This window comes from Sparus aurata, chromosome 17 (genome assembly GCF_900880675.1).
Source record: "Sparus aurata chromosome 17, fSpaAur1.1, whole genome shotgun sequence".
Classification (NCBI taxonomy): Eukaryota; Metazoa; Chordata; class Actinopteri; order Spariformes; family Sparidae; genus Sparus; species Sparus aurata.
The window spans coordinates 25,578,605-25,604,897 of record NC_044203.1 but is presented as its reverse complement, the minus strand read 5'-3'; the positions used below and the strand labels follow the sequence as shown (position 1 = coordinate 25,604,897).

General features: G+C 40.4%; 1 protein-coding gene across 1 annotated transcript; it reads left to right on the top strand.

Moving 5' to 3' along the window:
- Positions 1 to 9,914: 9,914 nt before the first annotated feature.
- On the top strand, positions 9,915 to 22,267 carry LOC115568104 (carcinoembryonic antigen-related cell adhesion molecule 6-like). Its single transcript, XM_030395182.1, has 6 exons — positions 9,915 to 10,075; positions 10,589 to 10,903; positions 19,475 to 19,753; positions 20,012 to 20,263; positions 20,486 to 20,600; positions 21,189 to 22,267. The coding sequence occupies exons 1-6, from the start codon at positions 10,030 to 10,032 to the stop codon at positions 21,190 to 21,192; spliced, it is 1,011 nt and encodes a 336-aa protein (XP_030251042.1). The 5' UTR covers positions 9,915 to 10,029; the 3' UTR covers positions 21,193 to 22,267.
- The last annotated feature ends 4,026 nt before the right edge of the window (positions 22,268 to 26,293 follow it).

The window sequence follows — 26,293 nt, the reverse complement described above, 5'->3', positions numbered from 1 at the left end:
CCTCCTCTTGCTCATATTCCTCACTGTCCTGTCTTTCTGCACTTAATTTTAAAAACAAATCAGTCGGTTTGCAGCATTTTTCACCGTCAACCAACAGTGCTCTCTGAGATTTCTCTTTTTCTCCGCTCCCACCTTGTGTCGCTTGATACCTCGATTAATTTTTTTGCTAGCTTAAACTCAGTCAACTTCCAACTTCCAACCTCCAACTTCCAACAACCACACTCAGACGGTCCACTCGATTCCGTCTTGAAATTCCCAGAAGGCATTGCTTCATTTTAACTTTTGCAAACAACTATTCAAATAAAAAAATGCAGGTACATTTGTTTTATTTCAAACCATGCACGTTTTTGAACATCTGAATAAGACATTTCGCTACAAAACAATGCAGAGTGATATAAAGTGATTTGTGACTGTAGAAGGTAACCATGACTGTGATATAGAGACTTGTATGTGGCATATAAATAGTGATTAGATCACTTGCTAGTTAGTATATTGGATGAAGAGAAATTTGGTTTCCCTTTGGCTTAAAAACTATGTTGACGCTCGAAACAGCTGGGAGAAACGAGCTTGGGATCGCTCTGTGATTTGTCGGCCGGCCCCGAATGGCCCTTGAGGGCCGCTGGCCATTTATTCATTCATTTATTCATTTGCGGCCGCCTTTTGACACAGCCGCCCTGCTATATTCATTTATTTATTTATTTATTTATTTAGCCTATTTATTCATTTGCGGCCGCGGCCGCCTATTGATGCAGCCGCTCCGCTCTATATTTATTTATTCATTTATTTATTTATTTATTTGTGAGTTTTATTTGTATATACAGTACAGTTTATTTGTTATTTGCAGTGGCATTTGCCCACATTGCCCAATGGCCAGTCCGTCCCTTTTCAACTCAACTCAACTTTATTTATAAAGCGCTTTAAGCAGCCGCAGCTGGGACAAAGTGCTGTACATAAAACATAGGAAACAACAAATAGAATAAAATAAATAAAAAACAATAAAATAATAAAAATGTTAAAACAATAAAAACAATAAGACATTAAAACACTAAACAACAGCAGAGTCTCAAGCTGGGTTGAAGGCCAAGGAATAAAAATGGGTTTTAAGATACGTTTTAAAAATGGACAGTGAGGGGGCTTGTCTGACATGGAGCGGGAGGGCATTCCAAAGTTTGGGACCGGCGATAGAAAAGGCTCTTTCCCCTCTGAGCTTCCGCTTAGACCTCGGTACCTCCAGGAGCAGCTGGTCAGCTGACCTGAGGCACCGGGCAGGAGCGTAGTGATGGAGCAGCTCAGAGAGGTAAGGCGGGGCGAGACCATTTAAAGATTTAAAAACAAATAAAATAATCTTAAAATGGACTCTAAAATGCACAGGCAGCCAGTGGAGGGAGGCCAGAATGGGAGTAATGTGCTCCCTCTTACGTGCTCCAGTTAGGAGGCGAGCAGCAGCGTTCTGGACTAACTGAAGACGTGTGAGGGAGGACTGGCTGACTCCAAAATAAAGTGCATTACAGTAATCCAACCGAGATGTAATGAAGGCATGGATTACTGTTTCAAAGTGCTTTTGTGCAAGAATAGGCTTCACTTTTGCCAGCTGCCTCAGGTGAAAGAAGCTGGACTTTACTATTGCACCAATTTGCCGGTCCAGTTTAAAATCACTGTCCATTTTAAAACCCAAGTTTGAGACTGTTGGCGTCATATAGTGCTCCAAAGGACCCAAGTCAACTTGGGGGGGTTCACTAGAGCCGCTCGGACCAAAAATCATCACTTCTGTCTTTTTTTCATTAAATTTTAAAAAGTTCAGCGACATCCATGCTTTAATGTCTTCAAGACATAAAAGAAGTGGTTTCAGACAGGCGTTTTTCTTTTTCAGCGGCACATAAATCTGACTGTCTTCAGCATAAAAATGAAAGCAGATGCCATGTTTTCTCAGGATGGAACCCAGGGGAAGCAGATACAACGAGAAAAGCAGAGGCCCTAAGATTGAGCCCTGTGGAACCCCATATGACAGCGGAGCAGAGCGGGACTGAGAGCCACCAAGGCGTACACACATAGATCTTCCCTCAAGATATGATTCAGAATCGATGTGGAGAGCTGCCTGAAGAGCTACACTGCATGACTCTTCATCCAGGCTTTGAGCCAGTCTGCCTGAACCCCTACTCCCTGCAGAATGCCCTGAACATTTATCAGGCAGACCATGGGCCACTGGAGGCAAAGGAGAGATCTGTGTAAGTTAGACAGTAAAATATTTTTTATTTATTGTGGGTGTTTTTAAATGACACTGCTGTTGACAATTAACAAATGACATGCCTTTCAAAGACCAGTAAGGTGTTTTACCTGAGAATAAACTTGCACTGTTTATACAATCATATCAGTGATGTTGATTAATGTATACAGTGTATTTGGTATCTGGTGGAGGCACTTCTGGGTCACAGAAAGGAATGTTCCTTTTACAAATGTCTCCATCTTGCACACTGTTGAGCAGGTCGGGCAGATTTTAAAAAGCTCAAGCAGACACTCCTCATACACCAAATACTTCACCATGTCCTGCACTGGCTTGGTTGGTGCTCTGTTGACAAAGAAAACCACAGGCAACAGTTGTTAACAAAGTATATTATTATACAAATCAGCAAGTAAATGCAGATGTGAGAATATATATGTTGACAAATTCATTGTTACTATTATGTAAGATTAGTAAGGATCTATAACAAGCAAAGTTATCTTACTGTTCACTGGTGGTGTCAAGTGGCTCAGACATGGGGAGGTAGCTTGAGTCATCTGGATCTACGAAGCTCACACTAGGTTCAGACTCCGGAATAGATGGAAACTCCAAGTGAGGACGCTTCGTTGGTGGGTTCTCAGGTACGGCTTTCCGCTTTAGTGGAGTTGAAGATTGTAGCGGAAGAAACTGGAATGTTGTGTCACCCACAGCAACACTCTTAGTCGATACTGTCGCCTGAGAACCTGGAAAATATACATTCAAATTATGATAGTGTATGATAGCAATGTAATAATCAATCTGTTTTTTTCAACTGTTGTGCTATTTATTACCAGAATATGGCAACACCACAGACATTTGAAAAGTCAAACTAAGAACTTGACAGCTACACATACCTGTACTGTTTCTGTTGACAAGTGTTCCTTTGGACAGTTGTGTTGCCACAGTTCTTTTCCACACAAAGCAGTCCGTTTGACATCCAATTTATCTGGTGTCTTTCTTCACGTCATCACACGGCATGCTGCCTCTCTTGTGGTTGAAGGACACTGCTTTGTCAAAACAGATAACAGTAAAAATTACTTGTCTAATAAATCTTGCAGTGATGGAATGTCAATAATACATTTACTTTACAGTTACTTGGGCATTTATATTTTATGCTGTTTTATCTATATTTACTATTACTTTACAGAATAAAATTTCCTGTACAGTGAATCTCCACATGATTATGTTGAATGTTTGTGATAAACTGAAGGATTGCGTGTAAGCAGATACAATTTTCGTTTTACATTTACAACATTTTACAGCAATGAGTACTCTTACTTTCCATACTACTTTCATACAGTTACTTTTCTATTTTCATCAGTTGTGAGGGATAATACCAGCTGTGGAGTAGCTTTAGGTTTGAAATAACTAAATCATGTTTGCTGCATGCGTACAGAAAATTATAACTCACATACTGACTGTGTCTCTCTATATAAAAGCAACTGACGTCGGGGAAAAAAACGCGCTCAGGGCGCTCATTTTAGGTGTCCCTCGGTCCATGTTTTACAATATACAGAAACGTAAAACCCCAGTCTACATATAATTCCTTGTCATAGCTATATTGGTGCATTGGTGCCAAATCATGTCATGACTACATGCAATAACATATGCTAACATGACGACAGGATGCACGATGTAAAATCGCTTTCAGGATTTGCACCTTCAGCAAAATACATTTAATTACCCGAATACAATATTTATAACATAAGCATACACTTACACTCCCTGGCGGGCACACAATGCTGGTGGCGGAGTTGAGAGCACCTGCTGTCGGCGGGACGGAGAGGGTCGGCGGCGGGCACATAATGCCGGTGGGACCCGCTGTCGGCGGTACTGAGAGTGTCGGCTGCGGCGGCGGCCACATAAGGCCGGTTGGACCCGCTGTTGGCGGGACGGACAGGGTCGGCAGCTGCTGCGGCGGCCACATTATGCCGGTGGCACCCGCTGTCAGCAGGACTGAGAGTGTCGGCTGCTGCGTTGGCGGCCACATAAGGCCAATGGGACCTGCTGTCGGCGGGACGGACAGGGTCGGCAGCTGCTGCGGCGGCCACATTATGCCGGTGGCACCGGCTGTTGGCGGGGCGGAGAGGGTCAGCGGCGGCCACATAAAGCCGGTGGCACTTGCTGTCAGCGGGAGGAGAGGATGCGAGCCGGGGACGGAGAGAGTCGGTTCGGCGCCAGTGACCAGCGTCAACGGACTCTGCAGATATCCAGACATTACCTGGTGATAGTTGCTGAAACTATCAGGGGTAAAGTGGACACTGCAGAGACGGGTCTTGGTGGTGATGTTTAAGGAAACTTAAATAAGCTAACAGCACCGTCACCCTGCACACTGTGGCATCCAGGAAAGATGCATGAGCGGCGTGGATTAGACATGACTGGTTAGCTTACTGGTTGGCTGGTTAGCTAGCTGCAAACTATCGTATGCAATGCTATCCAAGACTCGACTCGAGAGCGAGTGGGAAAACCGCTGAAGATGATGCGCGGAACGTATTTATACCACTTCCGCAGCAGGGCGGGTAACGAGGCCCTGATTTGCATAAATCATGACCCGCCCATTAAATCCTGAACACAGAAATGTTGAAAAACAGTTTGTGAGCCTAGCTCCAAAATTAAATTCTAAATGGTCGAATGGCTTGTACATGTTTTAAGTAAACACTTTATGACCTGTTTAATGTGTTTAGAAGAAAATGTCTGATTTTGCTTTACACAGACTTTAAACTAGGCTACCTGGGCCAAGTGGGTTACACAAGCCAAACAAAAAGATCAGAAACTTAGTGACCTTACTCTACACATGATACTGTAAACAGAATGTATGGAGGACTAAACCTGACATAAGTATAAATAAATTAATAAATTAATAAATAAATGAATAAATACATACATAATAAATAAATAAATACATAAATAAATGCATGAATAAATATATAAATAAATACAGGAATAAATAAATAAATACAGGAATAAATAAATAAATGCATAATTAACTAAATGTATAAATAAATAAATGCATAAATAAATAAACAAATAAATGAATAAATAAATAAATGCATAATTAACTAAATGTATAAATAAATAAATGCATAAATAAATAAACAAATAAATGAATAAATAAATAAATGCTGAAATAAATGTATAAATAAATAAATAAAAGTATAAATAAATAAAAGTATAAATAAAAGAATAAATGCTTTTTATTTATTTCTACATTTCTGTTCACCTACATTCATTTATTTCTGTATTTCTGTGTCCATATGTTAATGAGGAGGTAGAAGGTCCTAACCTCAGTCAAGAGCATGATTGGTCAAATCGGAGAGCCAGACAAAAGCAAACGATTCCTGATCCCAAGCCTTGCTCTCTGTAACGTTGTGAACCAGCTCCAGTTAGCTTAATGGCCTCGACCGGTGTGACAGGTTAACTGGCGTTCATTTTAACTTGTGAGGGTCCCAGATGTGCTGGTGGTGTGGTTTGAGAATCCTGTCTGGAGAGGGGTCCTCGACCATGTCCTCTAACCAGGAAAATCATTCTGCTCATGGCTCCAAGTCATGTATATGTGTATTCGTTTTGACGTGGCTTGAACACTTCTATCCACACGGGGCTGCGACTTGCAAACCACTGTTAGACGAGCGCTACAGAGCACAAATCGTCCAAAAGTGCATGTTGTCGGTTTCATATCTTTGTCGTGAATGTCTATACTCTCAAATAACTCATGGGTGGAACAGTCTGAGGCATTTGTTCACGCCGAGCAGCTCGAGAGCAGCGTGGAGAGCGCTGTTAGCTCTTATGTTAGCTGTTAGCTGCTCGCTGTAGCGCAGCGTCCAGGTTACCTTGTGACACCGGTTACCATCGGGTATTTTTCATTCCAAACTGCGTTCAAATGGTTACTTAAAGCCATCGTTCCGAGCCGCATACATCGTAATTAAGCTGAAGCTATGACAGTGTGAAAACTGTACACTGTCATACAGCCTGCTGGTCAAACAGTCTGCAGAGTACGTTGACATCCAGCCCGAACTCAGCGTGAGGTCAATCAGCCGTGGCAAATTGTGAGACGTCCAGATCAACCTATGATACAAACACCAGTAGCAACAATGGTTCATAGGAAAGCCCAGACATGTATCTCACTCTCGATGGTAACAGGTGTCAACAGTTAACCTGGACGCTACGCTCTTAGCGCTACAGCGTGCAGCCAACAGCTAAAAGCTAACAGCTAACTGCTAACAGCTAAAATAAGAGCTAACAGCGGTCTCCACGCCGCTCTCGAGCCGCTCGTCGTGAACAAATGCTTAATACTGTTCCACACACGAGTTGTTTGAGAGTACAGAGATTCACGACAAAGATATGAAACCGACAACATGCACTTTTGGACAATTTGTGCTCTGTAGCGCTCGTCTAACAGTGGTTTGCAGGTTGCAGCCCCGGCATCTCCGTGTGGATAGAAGTGGTCAAGCCACGTCAAAACAAATGCACTTAAACATGACTTGGAGCGATGAGCAGAATGTTTTTCCTGGTTAGCGGACATGGCTGAGGACCCCTCTCTCTCCAGACGGGATTCTCAGTCAAATTCATTACTAAACCAGAGCTATATGAATAACAAATCTCAACAACTGCAGCTAACGGTTAACTGAGCGGGCTTGCTGGTTGCCAGCAACATTCCTGTACAGTGTACAGGAATCAGTGCCGCTAGTAAGGCAGAAGTAGTAGACCCTCATCGAGCACACTCCTGTAACCAATCATGCTCTTGACTGAGGTTAGGACATCCTACTTCATTAACATATGGACACAGAAATACAGAAATAAATAAATGTAGGTGAACAGAAATAAATAAAAAGCATTTATTCTTTTATTTATACTTTTATTTATTTATACATTTATTTCAGCATTTATTTATTTATTCATTTATTTCAGCATTTATTTATTTATTCATTTATCTATGCATTTATTTATTTATTTATTCCTGTATTTATATATATATTTATTCATGCATTTATTTCAGCATTGATTTATTTATGTATTTATTTATTTATACTTATGTCAGGTTTAGTCTTCCATAAGAAGGTACTCACAGGAGGAAAAGGAGCTTTTTCATGGATGGCCAAATGAGGCTGTGTTTGAAGGTGGGGCGTCAGGTAGGGATGTCCCGATCAGGTTTTTTTTACCCCGATCCCGATCCGAGTCCTTTAATATTTAGTATCTGCCGATACCGAGTCCCGATCCGAAACTTGGCCTTAACTAATATTTTCCTAGATAATACAGCTGTATTAAGAAAAAAAGTACCTGCATCCAAGATGTTCCTTAATAGGTTTTTATTATTTTGTTGAAACAAAGTATATACTTTAATATAGCTCTTAATTATTCTGCATATGCTATTACAACATTGGCCTTCACCTTCCTTGTGTTAGCAGGTGAGTGTGTGATGCTGCATTGTGACAGCAGACCCTCGTGTACAGCCAGCTGAAGTGTGTGTGAGACGCAGCTCACGCTTGGTACCTCCATATAATCCTTTGCTTATTTCATGTACTTTACGTTGTCACATAAAATGACGTGGACACGTTGCTTGTCTATTAACGCGTTCAGCATCTCCTGGATTGCCTGCTTTACATGCTGTATGAGACCCACGAAACTAGTGCGCATATACCGGCATGTTGTAACTCGAAAGTGGAATAAATGTAATGCAGAGATGGTAGGGCATACCGGGGATTCAAAAACTCCAGGTGACGAAGAAAACCCTGATCCCCTATTACGGAGATGAGCTGGTTTTCCAGAGCGATTAATTTGATGACCCTCTCTGTATTATTTGTGGACATGTCGCTGAGGATATTTGTCATAACTGAAAGTATCCGCGACTGTTTGCTGCTTTGGTCTCCTTGCCTGTACTCTCGAGTGAACACGTTGTATTCTTTGAGTTTTTGTTTTGTATATGCTGTATCAAATGAGTAGTAAAATGCAGCTCCGCGAAACGGCCGTATAGCAGATGTTACACGTCGCCGTTGGACTGCTTTCGCTTTCTAATTGACGTTATTTCCATACCGCAGACACTTCATTCACAGGTTTTCACAGAGTAACACCACACGCGCGTCTGTGTTCCGCCACAAATTGTGCTCTGACGTTTAAAAAAAATAAATAAAAATCGGGCTTGGGTCCACGTTCAAAACTGCCGATTCCGATCAGCGGAAAAATGCCCAGATCGGCTCCGATCCCGATCCTACAGATCGGATCGGGACATCCCTAGCGTCAGGGATATTTAGGTTTGTTGTGAAATCTGATATTCCAGGGTATAATTGGCTGTTTTTGACTATTTTTGATTTTGCCATTATATTTCATCTTAAAAGCTATTTACTTGGTGGCATTATTTTCAGCACAACCTCACATGTGTGACTGTACAGTTATTTTTTTTATTTTGACATACTGTATTAACACAATGGACCTACAATCACAGAAAAAACATGAAATCCGAGTAGAAAAAGTTAGATTTTTTTAACCACAAATATGTTTAACAATCAATTTTTTTATTTATTTTACTTATAATGCAAACATAAATTGTAGTTTATCTAAATGTGTGCATACATTTAAAAAAATGTACAAAGTTAAATGTAACTATTTACATTTAAATGCAGGCAATGCTCAGGTCTGCCTGTGCTCCTTCCAGCTGAATGAAGAGCTGCACTGCCTGCTCCACATTCAGCTTCTCCTCATTAAACAAAAAAACGACTCCACTACTCACTAAACACACCACACCAAACACTACATAACACACTAACTACACACTCCAAACACGCTAAATGTCACAAATCTCTCAACTCTCACACACACCGACCGTCGTTGCATGTCAATCATCCGCCTAGGTCCCTCCCACAACTTCCTGTTCCTCAACAACCAAACTTGCTGCTTGGACACTTTCGTGACAAAAGCCCGTTTTTACCATTTCTTCCTGCACCAGAAACAAAGCAAACGTGACGGCGATGTTCGCGAAAAAGCGTGGCGGACATTATTTACCCTAGGTCCGGTTTTGGACGTGCCGATGCTTCCGGTCCGTCGCCTCGGGAGGTGGGCCGTGTAGCTAGCGGCTAGCTACACACGAACATCCACAGATTCCGATTCCACTTTGTTGTCTGCGCGTCTCCGGATCTCCTCAGACCCGAACAGACTCGGTCCAGACTCGTTTAATCTCATTAATCCACAACAGTCAGTTTAGATGCACAGAACAGAACGGGACCGAACCGCCGGCAAAATCCCGGTCCAGCTCGCGCCGCTGCAGGTATAAATCTGCTTGTTTCTTAAGGTGGGGGGTCGCAGTGGGCTCTGCAGTGATTGGCTCTGGTGCGCGCGTGGCCACGATGTGCAGTGATTGGCTCTGGTGCGCACGTGAGTGTAGTGGCTCCGGTGGACAATGCTCGTGGAATTTGTAAAGCATTTATGAAATAATTTATTAACGGTATCAGTGCAGTCCAAACAAATGCGAAATATCACACCATTGAACCACGCAGCAGCCATGTTGAAACTCTCAGGTCAGTCTGATCCTGATCCGCAGAGATATTTGAGGAACACACACACAGACAGACAGAGGTTACTGTATTTATAGATAGATTTTGTAAATGTTAATGATCAACAAGTTAGACGTCAGGTATGCTGACGGGAAATTCCCCACTGCACAGTACTTCCTTGTACTAATGTCATACACCGAAATGAGCATTCATTATGCTGCGATTGGTAAAGGGAGCACGAAGTAAAGAGATCATCTTCCCTCTTCTCATATTGATGACACTGCAGATAAAATGGAAAAAGCTGTGATACAATTCATCATTGTGGGAGTCTTCTCAGGTAAGATTTTATGCCTTGATTCAACGGATAAAAGCAAATGTCTATTCACTTATTATATAGATCAATTATTGATGGTTAACACTGTCAGATTAGAACCCCTTCCCTATTTTGCTTTGGGAGATAAAATGTTACTGCAGTTGAGCAGTTCGATGTTTTTACCCAAGATGGTATGAGATTCTCACTGGCAGTTATATCAATGCATAGAGCGGTGCATTATGAACGATATCCCTTTAAGCCAGCAACAGTGAAATTACCTAAACCAGTTAATTGTTTAGAAGAGAAAGAGAAGTATCTCCAGCTGACTTACCCCTTGTGTTAGAGAACAATTAGATCTCCTGTTCTAAGTGCCCTTATATGATAGGCTAGCTATTTCAGCTGGTCTGCAATTTAAAAATCAGCTTAGCTTTAGTTAAAGCTTTTGTGTGATTGTGGCTGTAATCAAGGACCTTGACACTAAATACCAAATAATCAACTTGTTCGAGTTGTTCTCAGACCTTTAACTGTGTGTTCCAGGTTTAACCAAAGGAGCTGGTGTGTTGCCAGATGGTCCTCTGAATGAAACATTGGGAGGGACAATGGCGTTCAATGCAACAGTGATTCCACCTGAACAAACATTTTCATTTGTGCAATGGCAATTTGGTGACAAAATTATAATCAATACAGCTACTGGTGTTACTGCAGATTATGCAGGCAGGGTCACCCTCTTCACTTCTACTGGATCTCTGGAGCTCAGGAATCTGGTTCTTAATGACAGTGGAGAATACAACGTTGTCATTATATCACAGGACGGATCAAGAAACTCAGGAAACACCACACTGGAAGTTTATGGTGAGCACATGTTTCACTTGCATCTCTTCTAGTGCCGAATGGAGATTATGTATAGCAATAGAGACAATGCAATTTTCGGTCAAAGTTCGAACAACTCTGATTATTTAACATGACATTTTTTTTCCTTTTGTTTTGGTCTGCGCTCTTTTCTTTGGTTTGAAGTGGTGGGACACAGTTGGCAAGAGGTGGTGTAACATAACAAAGGCGTTTTCTGTGCTCCTGTCAAATCTTAATCACAATCTGATGAAAGCTATGGCATTGGGGATGTTTGGTGAACAAATGTTCCACATGCTGTTGACACATCAACAGTGGAAAGGTGATAATTGATCATATAAGGTGTCAAAAAGAGAAGCATTTCAAAATCAAAAACATCTCTGGCAAAACATAATTTAACACCGGAGAGCGAGAGCGAGAGAGAGAATGCGAGAATACACCTACACCAGTGGGACAAACTGATATATATTGTTTTTATACACAAAGAAATATATGAATGTATTATGTTTGCTGAATGAACAAGTAAGCCTAAATGATCTTTTTAAGTGTTGTAGACAGTGTTTGACAAAGTTTATACTATTCCTTCTAATGACTACTACTAGGTACTGTTTACTGGATTTACTGCATACAATTTGACATGTTTGCCGTCAACATGATAAATGTGGTGTACATGTTCAAATCAGTTGAAATGTTACATTTAAACAGCTTATGGGAGGAACGATGCACCTCAAACATGGAATCAGACAGGGCGCACTTTAAACATGAAAACCAGACAGCTTATACTGAGATGCTGGGACAAACCGACATGTTTTACAAGGAACGAATAATCTTTATCGATTGCATTCAAAGCTGAATTTACAAGAAGGGATCAATGATTCAAAATTCACCATAGCCATTTCAGAAAGTTTGTTACCTTATGATGCAACAGCTCTTAAAATCACTATTTGTAAAAGAGTCTGTGATGTTGCCGTTACTAGTGACTTCACTTTATTACGTGATCCATGTCCATGAGTTTGACTCACGCACAGCAGCCCACTTCTTGCAACAATTGTGTAAAGAAGAACAACAGCACAACAGTTAATTTTTTCAAATAAGAAAAGGTATGCCAGTGTACACCCTACATGTTTCTTTTAACCTATAAAGCCTGACTGTTCATATTTAGTCCCAAGTGCACTGAAAAGACAGTTTAACATCTATAATTATATTTCTTAAATGAGGATTTGGCTTTGACACTTTCTCTTTGACATGAGAATTATTTGTGTAGTATGGGAACAAGTTGAAACCATGCAGTGTCAACTATTTGTGTATATTTCTCACTTCCCCCTGATGGCCTGAATGACACTGCTACCTTGTCTGTATCCTCTTTTCACATCTGATCAGATATGAATTTACTTTTCACTGCATGAGAAAATAGACATGTGGTGCAAGAAAAGTGTTTTTTAAAAGTGTCAATCGAAGGAATCTCACAGTCAATGCATGAGAATTGGCCGCCCAGATGTATTGAACAAAATGTGCACCACACGTCCGATCGCTGCTGCCTTATCTGTTTTATTGCACTGGAATTTTATGTCTCAAAAGTAGATCAAGCTAGTCATAAGGAAATAAATCCTTAAGTAGGTCGAACCTAGGTTTTTGCACTATACTTGTTTTGAAGTTACTTGCAATGTGTTTCACCTGTGTCCAATCATCCCTACCCCTTGAGAGAAATTAAATACTTTTTAATTCAGTAATCAATGTATGGTATAGAACATACAGGATGTGAGTGGAGGGGAGATTCCCCTAAGGTGTAAGGGTCAGAAAGTCACACGAGGGGCAATTCTGTTTGCCTGCTGTGGTTCGAGAAGGTCGATAAGATGATATTTACATTCCAATAAAAACATCAAGAGGTCACTGTCCTGGGAAAGGCATGATCAATACAAATACCAGGGGGTCATTGTTTTGGGAAGAAATGATTAACAACCGTCGTAAGAGTATGTAACCCTTATTCTGTTGTATTTAAGTCGGAAACATTTGAATTACTGGAGAGAACACTTTGGGTCTTCTCTCCATGCTGCATGTATCAAAGAGATCTGATCATTATGCCGAGTTTAAAATTATTAACAATTCTCTACCTCAACAAGGACAACTTCCCTTACACTCCCTTGTGTATGTAGTCTGTGTGCCCCATAGTCTCTGTCAGTTTGTTTGCTTGCTTAGTTTCCCTAGGTCTGTTCCTGTGTCTCCTGTTCCCACCTCCTTGTGATATGTTTTTTGGCTTTTTGTTCCCAATTCCCTCTGTTATTCCTAGTTTATACCCTTGCCTTTTGATTCTGTTATTTGCTTTTGGTTTGTGCTTCTGTGTTTGCATTTCATGGAATTTGGTCTTTGTCCTTGTAGCGTAGGGCACTATGAGGAGCAGTACAAGCCACCTTGGAAAGGGCACCCCAGGAAATACTACTTAAACTTTGGATACCGTTTGCTGATAGTAAGTCACAGGATTGTTACTGAGGAGTCATAGATGTGGTTTTATCGTATTAATCAAAAGTCAACACTGTCAGCCAGGGGCTGAAGCTACAGAAGAAAAGGAACATTAAATAAAAATCTCCTAAACCAATAAGGTAAATGAAATTATTTTATTACAACTCGTAAAGAGAGGCCTCAATATTAAAAAGTCTCAGGTGCAAGACAGAAACTCTCACAGCAATCCACACAGTAAAAAAAATGGTGCAGACTGTCGTGTGTTCCTGTGCATTTACTCATGTGTAAAGTGAAGGGACCTCACCTTGCATGGCTAGCCTCCCGACAGTATGGCCCTCTGTTTCTAAAAGGAAAGACCTAAATACAAAAAGGATCAGAAACAAATAACCAAGTAAATACCGTAAAATGACTAAAGTAACCCAATATCGTAATCCAGTAAAGAAGGCAAATACACAGTTGGTTTAACAGATGCAAAAGGGGAACTGGACCATAAATAAACAAAAAGTTGTTTTTTTAAATAAAATAAAAAAAAATAAAAAAATAAATCAGAAGGCCAAAACATGGCAAAATAAAGGCCACTAGGGCCAAATTGAAGGAAATCTCAGAGGCAAAGCCAGGGCAAAACTAAGTCACACACACACACAAGGGCAGAACCAGAGTGGTTATCGCAGGTGAACCACCTATGGGGCACTAATGACAGCATTCCAGTGGCAGTCCTAACTTGCATGACACCCTGGGTGAACCTCACCTTTAACAGCTCAGTCAGTCTGTGCTGCTCCTCCTCTGGATCCTCCCCTTCTTTTCTTTGATCAGTAGCTCTGAAGTTACACAAAGGAACAGAGTTCAGCCTACTGATGGAGGCTTTGCTCTGACTATAGTAAATGTGACCTGCTATGACCAGGGACCATTTATGTGTCATGTGTTCAATCCAGTAAGCAATGATGCCAGTGATCCAGTAACCCTCTCCATCAGCTGTGAGTTACTGCCCTGAATGTGCATGCTCCTTATTCTTTACTGAAATATATGTATGCCGAGGCACTTCCGGTCATTACTGGGTAAGCTGGAATTGTCAAAGCGGTGTGCCTTGATATTAAATAATATTGTAAAAAGCAGAAATTGTAAAGCATTTGGTTTGGACCCAATAGCAGCACAGAGACATGTGCCGGAAACAATGGCAGTAGGCAAAAACAGTCTTTCTTCTGGCCGCTGGCCTTTAATAGTCTCTGGTTGGGATTGGAGGTTAGGTTCAGCCGAACCAAACCCAGACACTGGTTAGTAATGTCTGTGAACTCAGTCTTGCACTCACTCAGTTAAGGAATAAAACCTGCAGGAAGCCACAGAGGAGACAGGAGTAGCACTCACTCTGCAGAGCTGAGTCAGGTAGTTACCGGATAGCCAAGAGAGCAGACAGGCATAACCCAGAAAGGGGACAGGCGAGGATCGTACGGAGGATCGTCGGAGGCAAGCAGGGTCGGAACCGGGAGATCAGGCAGAGAAACGCTGGAGAGTCTGGTGCAAGTATCAAGAACAATCTGGCAATGAGTGAGTGTAGAGCTGGGGCTTAAGTGCAGTCAGAGCAGAGCAGAGAGCACAGGTGAGTGGGGTTGGCTTGATGAGAGGGGTGTGTCTGATTGGCAGATTGAAGCAGGCAGGTGCAGAGTGGTGAGGCAGAGATGAATTGTGACAGAAATGAAAAAAATATTTATGTAAAACAAAAGAAAAACATAAATTATCTTTAAATTAATCACTTGTTTGCTTAACGTCAAAGGTTCACTATTTAGTTTTAGTAAAAAGGAAAGTTATTCGGTGACTGATTATTTTATGTCAAAACAAACTAAATAAACAAACGCTTTGTTTTCATGACTGAATAAACTGAATAAACAGACTGATCTGGGGTCTGTTTCACAAAGCAGAGGTCCGTTTCACAAAGCAGGTTTAGTGAAAACTCTGAGTCTGTTAACCCTGAAATGAGAGAAACTCTGAGTTTTCCGTTTCACAAAGGGAGGTAACTCAAACCAGAGAAAGAGGGGTAACTCTAGCCTGTTTCACAGAGAGAGGTAACTTAAGCTCTCGGTCAGTTACCATGGTAACATACTCTCTGAACCTAACCTGGTCGGGACCAGGTTTTTCTTAACAAACCTTGAGTTTCTCTCTGTCTCCGCCCTCTTTCAGCCACACACGGTATTTGATTTCCTCATTCATTCAGTCAGCAGGCGAGTTTCGGCGTAGTATAGTTCTCATTGATCAATGCAAAAATTAATCAGTAGGCCTACATTATAAGTTATATTAGGTGGCGACTATTTTCACTACCATGACATGTCCTTTTGATAATGATCCCGTGGATGAAGGTGCAGCATTACTGCGCAGAGAATTAAATATTCGTCGGGAGATGATTATCAGACCGCGCATAGATGTTCTTGCATTTCCAGACAATTTTCTTTTTGAGCGGTACCGCTTCACGTCACAGTCCATCATTTAGGCTACATACACAACCTAATCCGTCCTTACATTTCCAGCATTACCAACCGAAGTCATGCTCTCACATCCCAGCAGATATTACTGTGTGTTGCGCTGCGTTTTTTTTTTTTTTTTTTGCAAATGGGAGTTTTTTATACAACGGCGGAGATGCAGAGCACTTGAGCAAGGCAACTGTATGCAGAGCGGTCAGAAAAGTGTGCCTCGCCCTGAAACGGCTACTACCCATCTTTATCATTTTCAGCTCCTCTGCCTCCGTTAGAGGTGGTGGTGCTGGGCCACGACCCGTTTAACGGGCATCTGCTTTCTTTCTGTTGGCTGAGTAGAAGTCTGTGTTAGTTTTAATAGGCTTAATTATTTAACAGAACATGATATAGATGAGAAGACATTTATGTGTGTGAAAACAGCATTATGTTGGGGATAAACTGCACAGTCAAACAGGCACTTAATATTTACTTTACAATGTAAAACATGATCAAAATGAGGTACCCCCATGAGATTATGCTGAGGTCTAATGTTTTTATGTTTCATCTTAAGCTGCTGCCAAGTGCGCTTCTCCCCAGCGGGATTGCACCTAAATTAAATACATTAATAAACTACCACTCAAGTTTCCCCCCTAATATTATTGTGATTGCAAAGTAGCCTAATTCATTTAAAATTACGCATTGACCCGAGCACCAATGTTCTCCTACGCCGTCTCCCTCTCTTTTGCTGCTGCAGCGGTGTTACACTTCCTTCTAAAAACGTGCGCAAACTCACCGTATGAGCGCATTAATATTTCCAATATCAGTGGGTTGAAAAACGTAACCTTCCTCTTCCCCGTTGCCATGGTGACTCGTCGAATCGGGGCTCCATTGATGCTGTCTTTTTATACTTGTGGTGCACGTGCTTAACTCCAGGTTAAACTACTCCGAGTTGATCAAACTAACTCAAATCAGCTGTTCTGGAACTGAAAACTCAGAGTTTTCTATCTCAGAGTAGATCAACCCAGAGTTCAGGGTTAGACTCAGAGTTTGTTGAACCTGCTTTGTGAAACGGACCCCAGGTTTGGTGAAAACTCTGAGTCTGTTAACCCTGAAATGAGGGAAACTCTGAGTTTTCCGTTTCACAAAGGGAGGTAACTCAAACCAGAGAAAGAGGGGTAACTCTAGCCTGTTCCACAGAGAGAGGTAACTTAAACTCTCGGTCAGTTACCATGGTAACATACTCTCTGAACCTAACCTGGTCGGGACCAGGTTTTTCTAAACAAACCTCGAGTTTCTCTCTGTCTCCGCCCTCTTTCAGCCACACACGGTATTTGATTTCCTCATTCATTCAGTCAGCAGGCGAGTTCTGGCGTAAATTGATCATTGCAAAAATCAGTCAGTAGGCCTACATTAAAAGTTATATTAGGTGGCGACTATTTTCACTACCATGGCATGTCCTGTTGATAATGATCCCGTGATGAAGGTGCAGCATTACTGCGCAGAGAATTAAATATTCGTCGGGAGATGATTATCAGACCGCGCATCGATGTTCTTGCATTTCCAGACAATTATCTTTTTGAGCGGTACCGTTTCACGTCACAGTCCATCATTTACATACACAACCTAATCCGTCCTTACATTTCCAACATTACCAACCAAAGTCATGCTCTCACATCCCAGCAGATATTGTGTGTTGCGCTGCGTTTTTTTGCAAATGGGAGTTTTTTATACAACGTCGGAGATGCAGAGCACTTGAGCAAGGCAACTGTATGCAGAGCGGTCAGAAAAGTGTGCCTCGCCCCCAAAAAAGGCTACTACCCATTTTTATCATTTTCAGCTCCTCTGCCTCCGTTAGAGGTGGCGGTGCTGGGCCACCACCCATTATACGGGCATCTGCTTTCTTTCTGTTGGCTGAGTAGAAGTCTGTGTTAGTTTAAATAGGCTTAATTATTTAACAGAACATGATATAGATGAGAAGACATGTTATATTATATGTGTGAAAACAGCATTATGTTGGGGATAAACAACTGTACAGTCAAACAGCCACTTAACATTTACTTTACAATGTAAAACATGATCAAAATGAGGTACCCCCATGAGATTATGCCGAGGTCTAATGTTTTTATGTTTCATCTTAAGCTGCAGCCAAGTGCGCTTCTCCCCCTCAGGTTTGCACCTAAATGAAATAAATTAATAGGCTACCACTCAAGCAGTTTCCTCCTGTAATATTATTGTGATTGCAAAGGACTAGGCTACATTTAAAGTTACGCATTAACCCGAGCACCAATGTTCTCCCTCGCCTTCTCCCTCTCTTTTGCTGCTGCAGCGGTGTTACACTTTCTTTTAAAAACGTGCTCAAACTCACCGTATGAGCGCATTAATATTTCCAATTTCAGTGGGGTGAAAAACGTAGCCCTCCTCTTCCCTGTTGCCATGGTGACTCGTCGAATCGGGGCTCCATTGATGCTGTCTTTTTATACTGGTGGTGCACGTGTTTAACTCCAAGTTAAACTACTCCGAGTTGATCAAACTAACTCAAATCAGCTGTTCTGGAACCGAAAACTCAGAGTTTCCTATCTCAGAGTAGATCAACTCAGAGTTCAGGGTTAGACTCAGAGTTTGTTGAACCTGCTTTGTGAAACGGACCCCTGAAAGGGCAACACAACTTCATACTGTATTACTTTATATATATTTGTATTTGTTTATATTTGATAGACCCTGCCGCTTTTCTAGCTTCAAACAATGTGCTATTTTTTCAAATTTTTCTAATTACATCATTAATATTGTAAATATTAATATCTGAAGTTAAATTTCTTTATATATATATACATAGTGCCCCTTTTGAAATGAAAGTTCTGATTACTAAGGGCCATGCAAAAACTTATTATTGGTTGAATAATTTGCTTATTCTAATTTGTCATATACATTCAACTTGTACGTCAGTGAAGAACCCAGTGAGAATTATCATCAGAGTCTGTAGTTACTCAGCTCTTTGGACCTTTTATAATATCTTTTAACTCACCGTTTTGGTGTTCCGGTCTGCAGCTTGACAGATTTTATCAAAGCCTTACTTGCGGCAGCAGGCAGCTGTTTCAGCATAACCAATGGTAAACAACCTGTCCAGCACAAAGTGGCAGACAGATAAAGAATCAGATATTTCTCTCAGGAGTTGTGGGAGACAAAAAGTTAAAAGGAGAGTAACTTACATTTGTCAGGTGAAGAGAAACACAGCTCCAAACTTGGAAATAATGACATTTGATTAAATGGAGATTACAAAAGTCATGAGTGTTACAGCTGTTCACCGATTCAAGTTCATTGTTCAAGAATTTGTGGTTTTAACAGTTTGTGTCCATTGCCTTTAAGTGGACAAAAAAATCGTCTGTTGCATGCTTTCATGTTTAGATTTTTTTTTCATGTTGTATAAAAACTTGGGGTTAGAAAAAAGACTCCACTGTCCACTTCACTTGTGATTAGGTTTATTAACAGCAACATTTCAGTACTTAGACCTTTATCAGGTTGAGATAACCTGATGAAGGTCTACGTACCAAAACGTTTCATGATTAGACCTTCAAAGGAGTAAGAATAATACTATATATAACTACAAATAACAACCACATTTATTTACCGGTTGATGCCGATTTATTTATTTACCTAATATGCATGATTTTATTCCCAACAGAGAGAATATCAGGCGCTGCTGTCACATCATCACCAAACCGACCGATTGAGGGGATCTCTGTCAACTTAACCTGTGATGCTGCTGCTGGCTCCATCTCCCTCTCCAGACTGTGGAAGAAGAATGACTCAGATCTAATCCTGACTGACAACATGGCACTTTACGAGGAGAACAGAGTTCTGTCCTTTAAAAGTCTGAATAAAACAGACAATGGAAAATATTCTTGTGAAATCAGCAACCCTGTCAGCAATGATGTAGCTCAGTACATCATGATTGTTAACTGTAAGTAACTGTAGAGTTTATATTTACTGCTCAAAATGATGTGCGCTATGATGTCAGCACATGATTTTTAAATCACCTATTGAACAAGCTTCACATTCTTTAATGTTTGAAAAACATTCAACTTAACATCTTTTTCAGATTGAGAGTTTATATTTACTGCTCAAAAGAATGTGTGCCATAACATTGTACTCCTGAAATATAAAGCTTCACATTTTTTATTATTTGTGTTGCAGTAAATCCTTAAAATCTGTTTTTCAGATGGACCAGAAAATGTTCAAATCGAAGGGCCAAGCAAGATCGATTCTGGCAAAACCTTAACATTAACCTGCTCTGCTGAGTCCGAACCATCAGCTAGTTACACCTGGACACTGAATGGGACAGAGATACACAGTTCTTCTGTGTTCACTAAAGTCATCAGTGGGTTTTCTGACAGTGGCAACTACACCTGTCAAGCCATGAATCATATAACTGAGAGAACATCATCAGCGGTGCATCAAGTGACTGTAACAGGTACCAAGATGGTGTTGATCATATTTTCCTGGTACTCCTGGATGTTGCAATTTACCGAAAGTGAAGTTGTGGCAGATTTTATAAAGATGATTCCAATTAAATGTGGCAGATTTATTTACATTTTATGAGACAGCACTGGCCCATGAACCCATACAACAGTAAATTAAGTCTTGCACTTGTAGAGTTTAACATTGTCACACTTACCTATTTCTTTTTGTCCAGGCATCCAAGGTGAAACTTCAGGCTGTTCGGCTGGTTGCATTGCTGGGATAGTAATTGCATGTTTAGCTGTCTGTGCAGCAGCTGGTGGTGGAGGGTACTACCTCTATACCAGAAAGTATGTGGAAAATATCTTTAAGGTGTAAATCAGGAGCCTTTTTCTAATTTTCAAGAATCAATCAGCAAATTTGTAATTGTTAAAGCTCAGTAATACCTGGTTTGGACCCAAGAACACAATGACAGACTCGCCAGGCAAAGTTAATAGTTCATATTAAGTCCTAAGTATAAAGTGAGGAAAGAGCGCAGACAGAGGTGAGAGAAAATGTGGAACCTGAACCAGGTTGAACAAATCTTTGCTAGTGTTGTAATATATTCTCTATATAGTTCTAAGCCTGACTTGAAAAGCCTTCACAGTAATACCAGCCACACATTTCTCCTTTTTTAAAATCATGTATAAATAGGTGACTGTCTTTAGAGTACCACAGCCTTAACGCCAACCTTACTCTAACATCATACATTACATAAGGCAAACTGTACAATAAACAGTAAAAGTTGCGTTGGGCTATGAGCACACATAAACTCAAATGTCTTTCACTTGAGGGAAAGTTTTGATTATGTTAAAACTACTATGGGCCAATGATTGCTATTCACTCAGTACAGAAGATCATTCCTCAAACAACACTCTGTTTCCTTTTATGTCTTGCAGGTGATCAGAAAATGAAAACATCTCGACCTGCAACAAGAAAAGAAGTGATGCCAATTTGTTTAGAATTTTAGCTTTTTCTCTTCCATCTTTAGGTTATCCAGTTGAACTCGACAGTAACATGATTATCAGTGTATCTGAATGTATTATTTTTAGACACAGATAGGGTTGGAGTGATTTGATGAATCTTGTCCTAATCTCTGCTGCAAGATGCCTGAATGAGATTAATCCTTCATGCAGAGCACCTTTGTGCCAAAAACTGCAGTATGCTTCCCTCTGGTTGTCTTTACGTGAGAAACACTTCAAGACACAAGGGTATGAAAGTTTTGCTTCAACAGACTTTACAATCTGCACAGTGTACAAAGCCTCTTGTGCCTCAATCCTTGATTTACTTGTAAACAAAGAGGTGGGATGTAACAGATGTCACGCTGACAGAACAGGCAATCAAAATCACAGATTACAATGACCGAATTTCAGATATTTAGATTATTATCATTATAAGAATTTCTACTTATCCAGGAGGAGCTGCTCAGCTGGAGGTGTGATGCATAATGATTGTTATTTTTTTGATAAATTAACGTTATAACTTTGGATCTGGGTGACAATTAAGAGTCCCTTTATGTTTACTATATTACGAATATAAAATATTTTTATTGGAAAATGAGTCCACTTGCTTTTATTGCACATGAAAAGCTGAGTAAAAAGAAACATTTCTTGTTCTGCTTTTAAGAGATAGTGATAAATGTGTATTCAATTATGTTTGAAATGAAATTTGAAGTGCTGAAATTAGTTTTATTTTTTAAAAAAAAGATCTTTTGTGTACTTTGCTTATTTTTTTAAAGTGTATACCTAATCTTCCTAATCATTGATCTCTTGTGTTCCAACCTCGACACTGAAAAATTTAAAAATATTTGACATTGTGCAAACATTATGCACATGATGATAGTGTTGTCTATGCCATGTGGTTCTGACAGCAATTGAATATGTAAATGATGTTTAAATATAATATCCTAACACTGGCAACCGTGTGAGAAATTGGATTTAAAATGCACTATGTCAATAAAACTGTATGTACAAATGTATCCTATCATTAGGGTCCGGGCAACTAAGCTGCCAGGACACTATTGTATTTCTAGGAATTCTTTCTTTTTTTTTTTTCTTTTTCTTTCTTTCTTTCTTTCTTTCTTCCGAGGAAGTCATACTTCCCAAGGGCGAAAACTCACCAAACTTTACAGAAATGTCCGGCCCCATGCCAGATTTACTTAATTCCAAGGACATGTCAATATTCCTCCTGGGGGGGGAATCAGGTCTGAGTCACTTAAAAATACCTACAAAATCAACAGTACATGCTACAGTTTTGAAACTTTCACCAAACTGTAGCCCCAATACTGCTGAAACTTTAGTCCACTTAAACTCATTACAAATTATGAAGTCCATCACTCAGTTTTTTTCAAAACCTGTAAAACTTGTAAAACCTATCTCCTCCCACTATTTTTGCTCAATTGTCAGCAAACTTGCTAGAGAGCATCTTCAGACCGTCCTCCACAAAACTTGTTTATCGGATTTTTGATTTATCAAAAATTAGGCCTACAGTGCATCAAAATGTTTGTAAACGGTACTGTAAACATATACAATCAAATTCTTGCTAAATTCATTTTCAATCTTCCTGAAAATTTTTTTGAATATTTTGGAGTCATGGTTGAAGAAGTTTGGCAGATATCAGAATTTTATCTCAAAAACTAAATTTTTGAGAACATTTTGAATTCTGCTCTCATGGGAACAACTGGAGTCAGTGTAGGAGTGGCATTTACATCAGATAAACATCAGATTTTCTCTTATGAAGCAAAACACTTAGAGTTAAAAACAAATCACCAACATTTCCATGCTGTCAAGATGCAATTTATGTATTATCAGATTTTTGTTCAGGTAACATTTTTGTGACATTTTGACCATTTTTGAAATCTGCCTTGACAACAGCTGCCCTGGACAGCTGCGGGTCTCGCTTCCAGCCAATTAGCTCAGTGAGTTAGGAGCTGGTTCTTGGTGTCAGGGGTTGTGGGTTTGAGACCTAGCAAGGATGATGATGATGATGACAGATCAAAATGTCAGATTTCCCCAACATGAAACACAAGACAATTGTCCTGATGGTGGCATCACAGCAAGCCTGTAAATTAAATAAAAACATATAGCTTGGACCGGACCATGGGTGAAAGCTAACTAAATTTTGCACAAAGGTCCAGTCTCATGCCAGATTACCTCAGCTGTAAACCCAAGCCAATAGTCCTGATGGTGGCGCTACAGCAAGTGTACGGTGTACATTTTAGGACATCCTCAGGATCAGGCTTCAGCGTCAGACCTCAGATGAAAAGGTATAAGGTCTCAGGAAAAGCTCTGTCACACTCGCACCAAACAGCCACATGAAAAATAGTCATTGGACCAAAAGGCCTAAGAAAAAAAACTTGTCACACTGAAGTACCTCAGGATAAAAATTGTCACACTGAAAGCATTAGTAACTAAGTTGTTACACTGAAAGGTATCAGGAAACATTTTTTCACACTGAAAGGTATCAGAAACTAAGTTGTCACACTGAAAGGTATCAGGAAAAAAGTTGTCACTCTGAACGTCATCATACTGAAAGGTATCAGGAAAAAAGTTGTCACACTGAACGTCATCATACTGAAAGGTATCAGGACAAAAGTTGTCACATTGAACGTCATCATACTGAAAGGTATCAGGAAAAAAGTTGTCACTCTGAACGTCATCATACTGAAAGGTATCAGGACAAAAGTTGTCACATTGAACGTCATCATACTGAAAGGTATCAGGAAAAAAGTTGTCACTCTGAACGTCATCATACTGAAAGGTATCAGGACAAAAGTTGTCACATTGAACGTCATCATACTGAAAGGTATCAGGACAAAAGTTGTCACTCTGAATGGTATCGGGAAAATCAGTTTCCTACAGAGGTCACATAAGTACGGTGGCCGACAAGGGCAAATGCGTAGTAACGGCCAAACGTTGCAAATACATAAACGAGCAGAACCAAAGACATGCAAAACACATGCAACAACAAAATGCTGCAAACAAAGAAACGATGCAGAACCAAAACGACACAAACCCCAAAACACATACAATAGAGAGGTGTAGCAAGCTTTTCAAAAGTGCGGGGGATGATATATATATATATATACACACACACACACACACACACACACACACAGACACACACAGAGACAGACAGTTCATATTTAGAGACAACAGAATGTGACAGCTTTGTCACAATAACAACTTCAAATTTGGAAATTTGGATACTTTGTAATTGCTTCACTTCAAACGGTCACACAGTGGCTCATCAAGAGTAGATGAAGAGCCTAAATGTTGTATTACTGTAAATGATCATGTTCTGTTTTCCTTGTAATATCACCATTAAATAAATTTGAACTTTGTCTATCTGGTACATTATAGTAAGTCTTGCCCAATAACAATACAATTACAACAGTTATTCATTATTATGATGACAACTGTGCTTAGATGCATGATTATATCACAGCTGAGGGGAATTTGCTGACTACATTTAACAAATAAGCATATAGACACATTAAGATTAAGCATTTTCTCATAGCAACATTTTTCACAATGAATGAAATACATTTCACTGAATGAATGAAATACGATAATCATAACAATTGACTGAATCAGATGCCTTGTCCCGCTGCACCATCTCATCACACACAGAATAGCTCAGGATAATTCTTTGTATTGTTAATGTGACGGGAACAGAAAGGGTTTATTAATAAGAGTGGATAGTACAGATAACACTGGACACAGCAGTTAATCACTTCTCCATCATCACCCTAAACTGACAGAACTGAGCAGTTTATTGACGACATCTTTCGTGTCATCATCTGTTGCGATAGATGAAGGATTTTAAAGGTTTATTCATGGTGACTATCCCATAGGTGCGGCCACACGACTGCTATTTATCTGAAAGTATTTGATATTTGAGTTAAGGCATAGACCTTATGGATATGTAAATTCATCGAAACACACGTCATATACGTCAGCGTAGATGAGAGCCAATTAGGGCAAAGTCCTGACGTCATGAAGGTGGGTCTGGGGTCGCGCAGCACCTGGAGAGCAACTGCGTGAATGCTCTGCAGCAGCCTCGCTCCCACGATGACTTAAGGTCATGTGACATCAGATGCGGAGCAGAAACCACTCCCATCCAGGTCATCGTGGACACATTTTAACCAGCATGCATCACGATTTATGCAGCGCTGCGCAGCAATAAACAATCATGAGATGAGTTTTGGTGGTATACTTTTATTGTCGTTGTTGTTTATGCTGCTGCTGCTGTTAGTAAGATAAGATAATAATATATTTTTTTAAAACATGATATTTTGTAACGTGACATGTGAATTTACACCGTTTTAACCTTTAAATTAAGTTATAGCCGACTTAAATTAGTTTCAATGATTTTAGGAGGATAAATAAATACGCTAATTACCAAGGATCCACAACAAGTATAGTTATACATTGGTCACATCAATATCATCCCTGAGTTAGTGTCTGACTGCACCCTGTAACTCAGGATTGCACGGGGCGATGACCACATGACCCAAAGCTTTCTGTATTAATTTCCTTATCCGCGTGTCTTCCTATCAATAAACTATGCTATTATTAGTGGGCTGTGCTCGCCAGCCCACTATGGACACCTCTATAGCAGAGCTATAGGTGTCCATAGTGGGCTGTGCAGAGCACAGCCCACTATTGTTATTGCTCGCGCCTCTTCTTATTAGTGTGAATGCTGCAAGCATTCACACTATTGTTCTTCTGGAGTTTATTATTATTAGTGTGAATGCTGCAAGCATTCACACTATTGTTCTTCTGGAGTTTATTAGTGGGCTGTGCTCGCCAGCCCACTATGGACACCTCTATAGCAGAGCTATAGGTGTCCATAGTGGGCTGTGCGGAGCACAGCCCACTAATAAACTCCAGAAGAACAATAGTAGAAAACTGCCGATTTTGGCAGTTTTCACGCCCCGCACCGTTGAGCGCATACACACAAAAAATATATCAAAACGTGCGGCCGGCGGACTCGCTCCTGC

Excerpts from the sequence above, each read along its gene's own strand:
- LOC115568104 (XM_030395182.1), top strand. The coding sequence starts at position 10,030 with ATGGAAAAAGCTGTGATACAATTCATCATTGTGGGAGTCTTCTCAG. Across the intron at positions 10,076-10,588 it reads CATTGTGGGAGTCTTCTCAG|GTTTAACCAAAGGAGCTGGT; the intron begins GTAAGATTTTAT and ends TGTGTGTTCCAG. Across the intron at positions 19,754-20,011 it reads GTACATCATGATTGTTAACT|ATGGACCAGAAAATGTTCAA; the intron begins GTAAGTAACTGT and ends TCTGTTTTTCAG.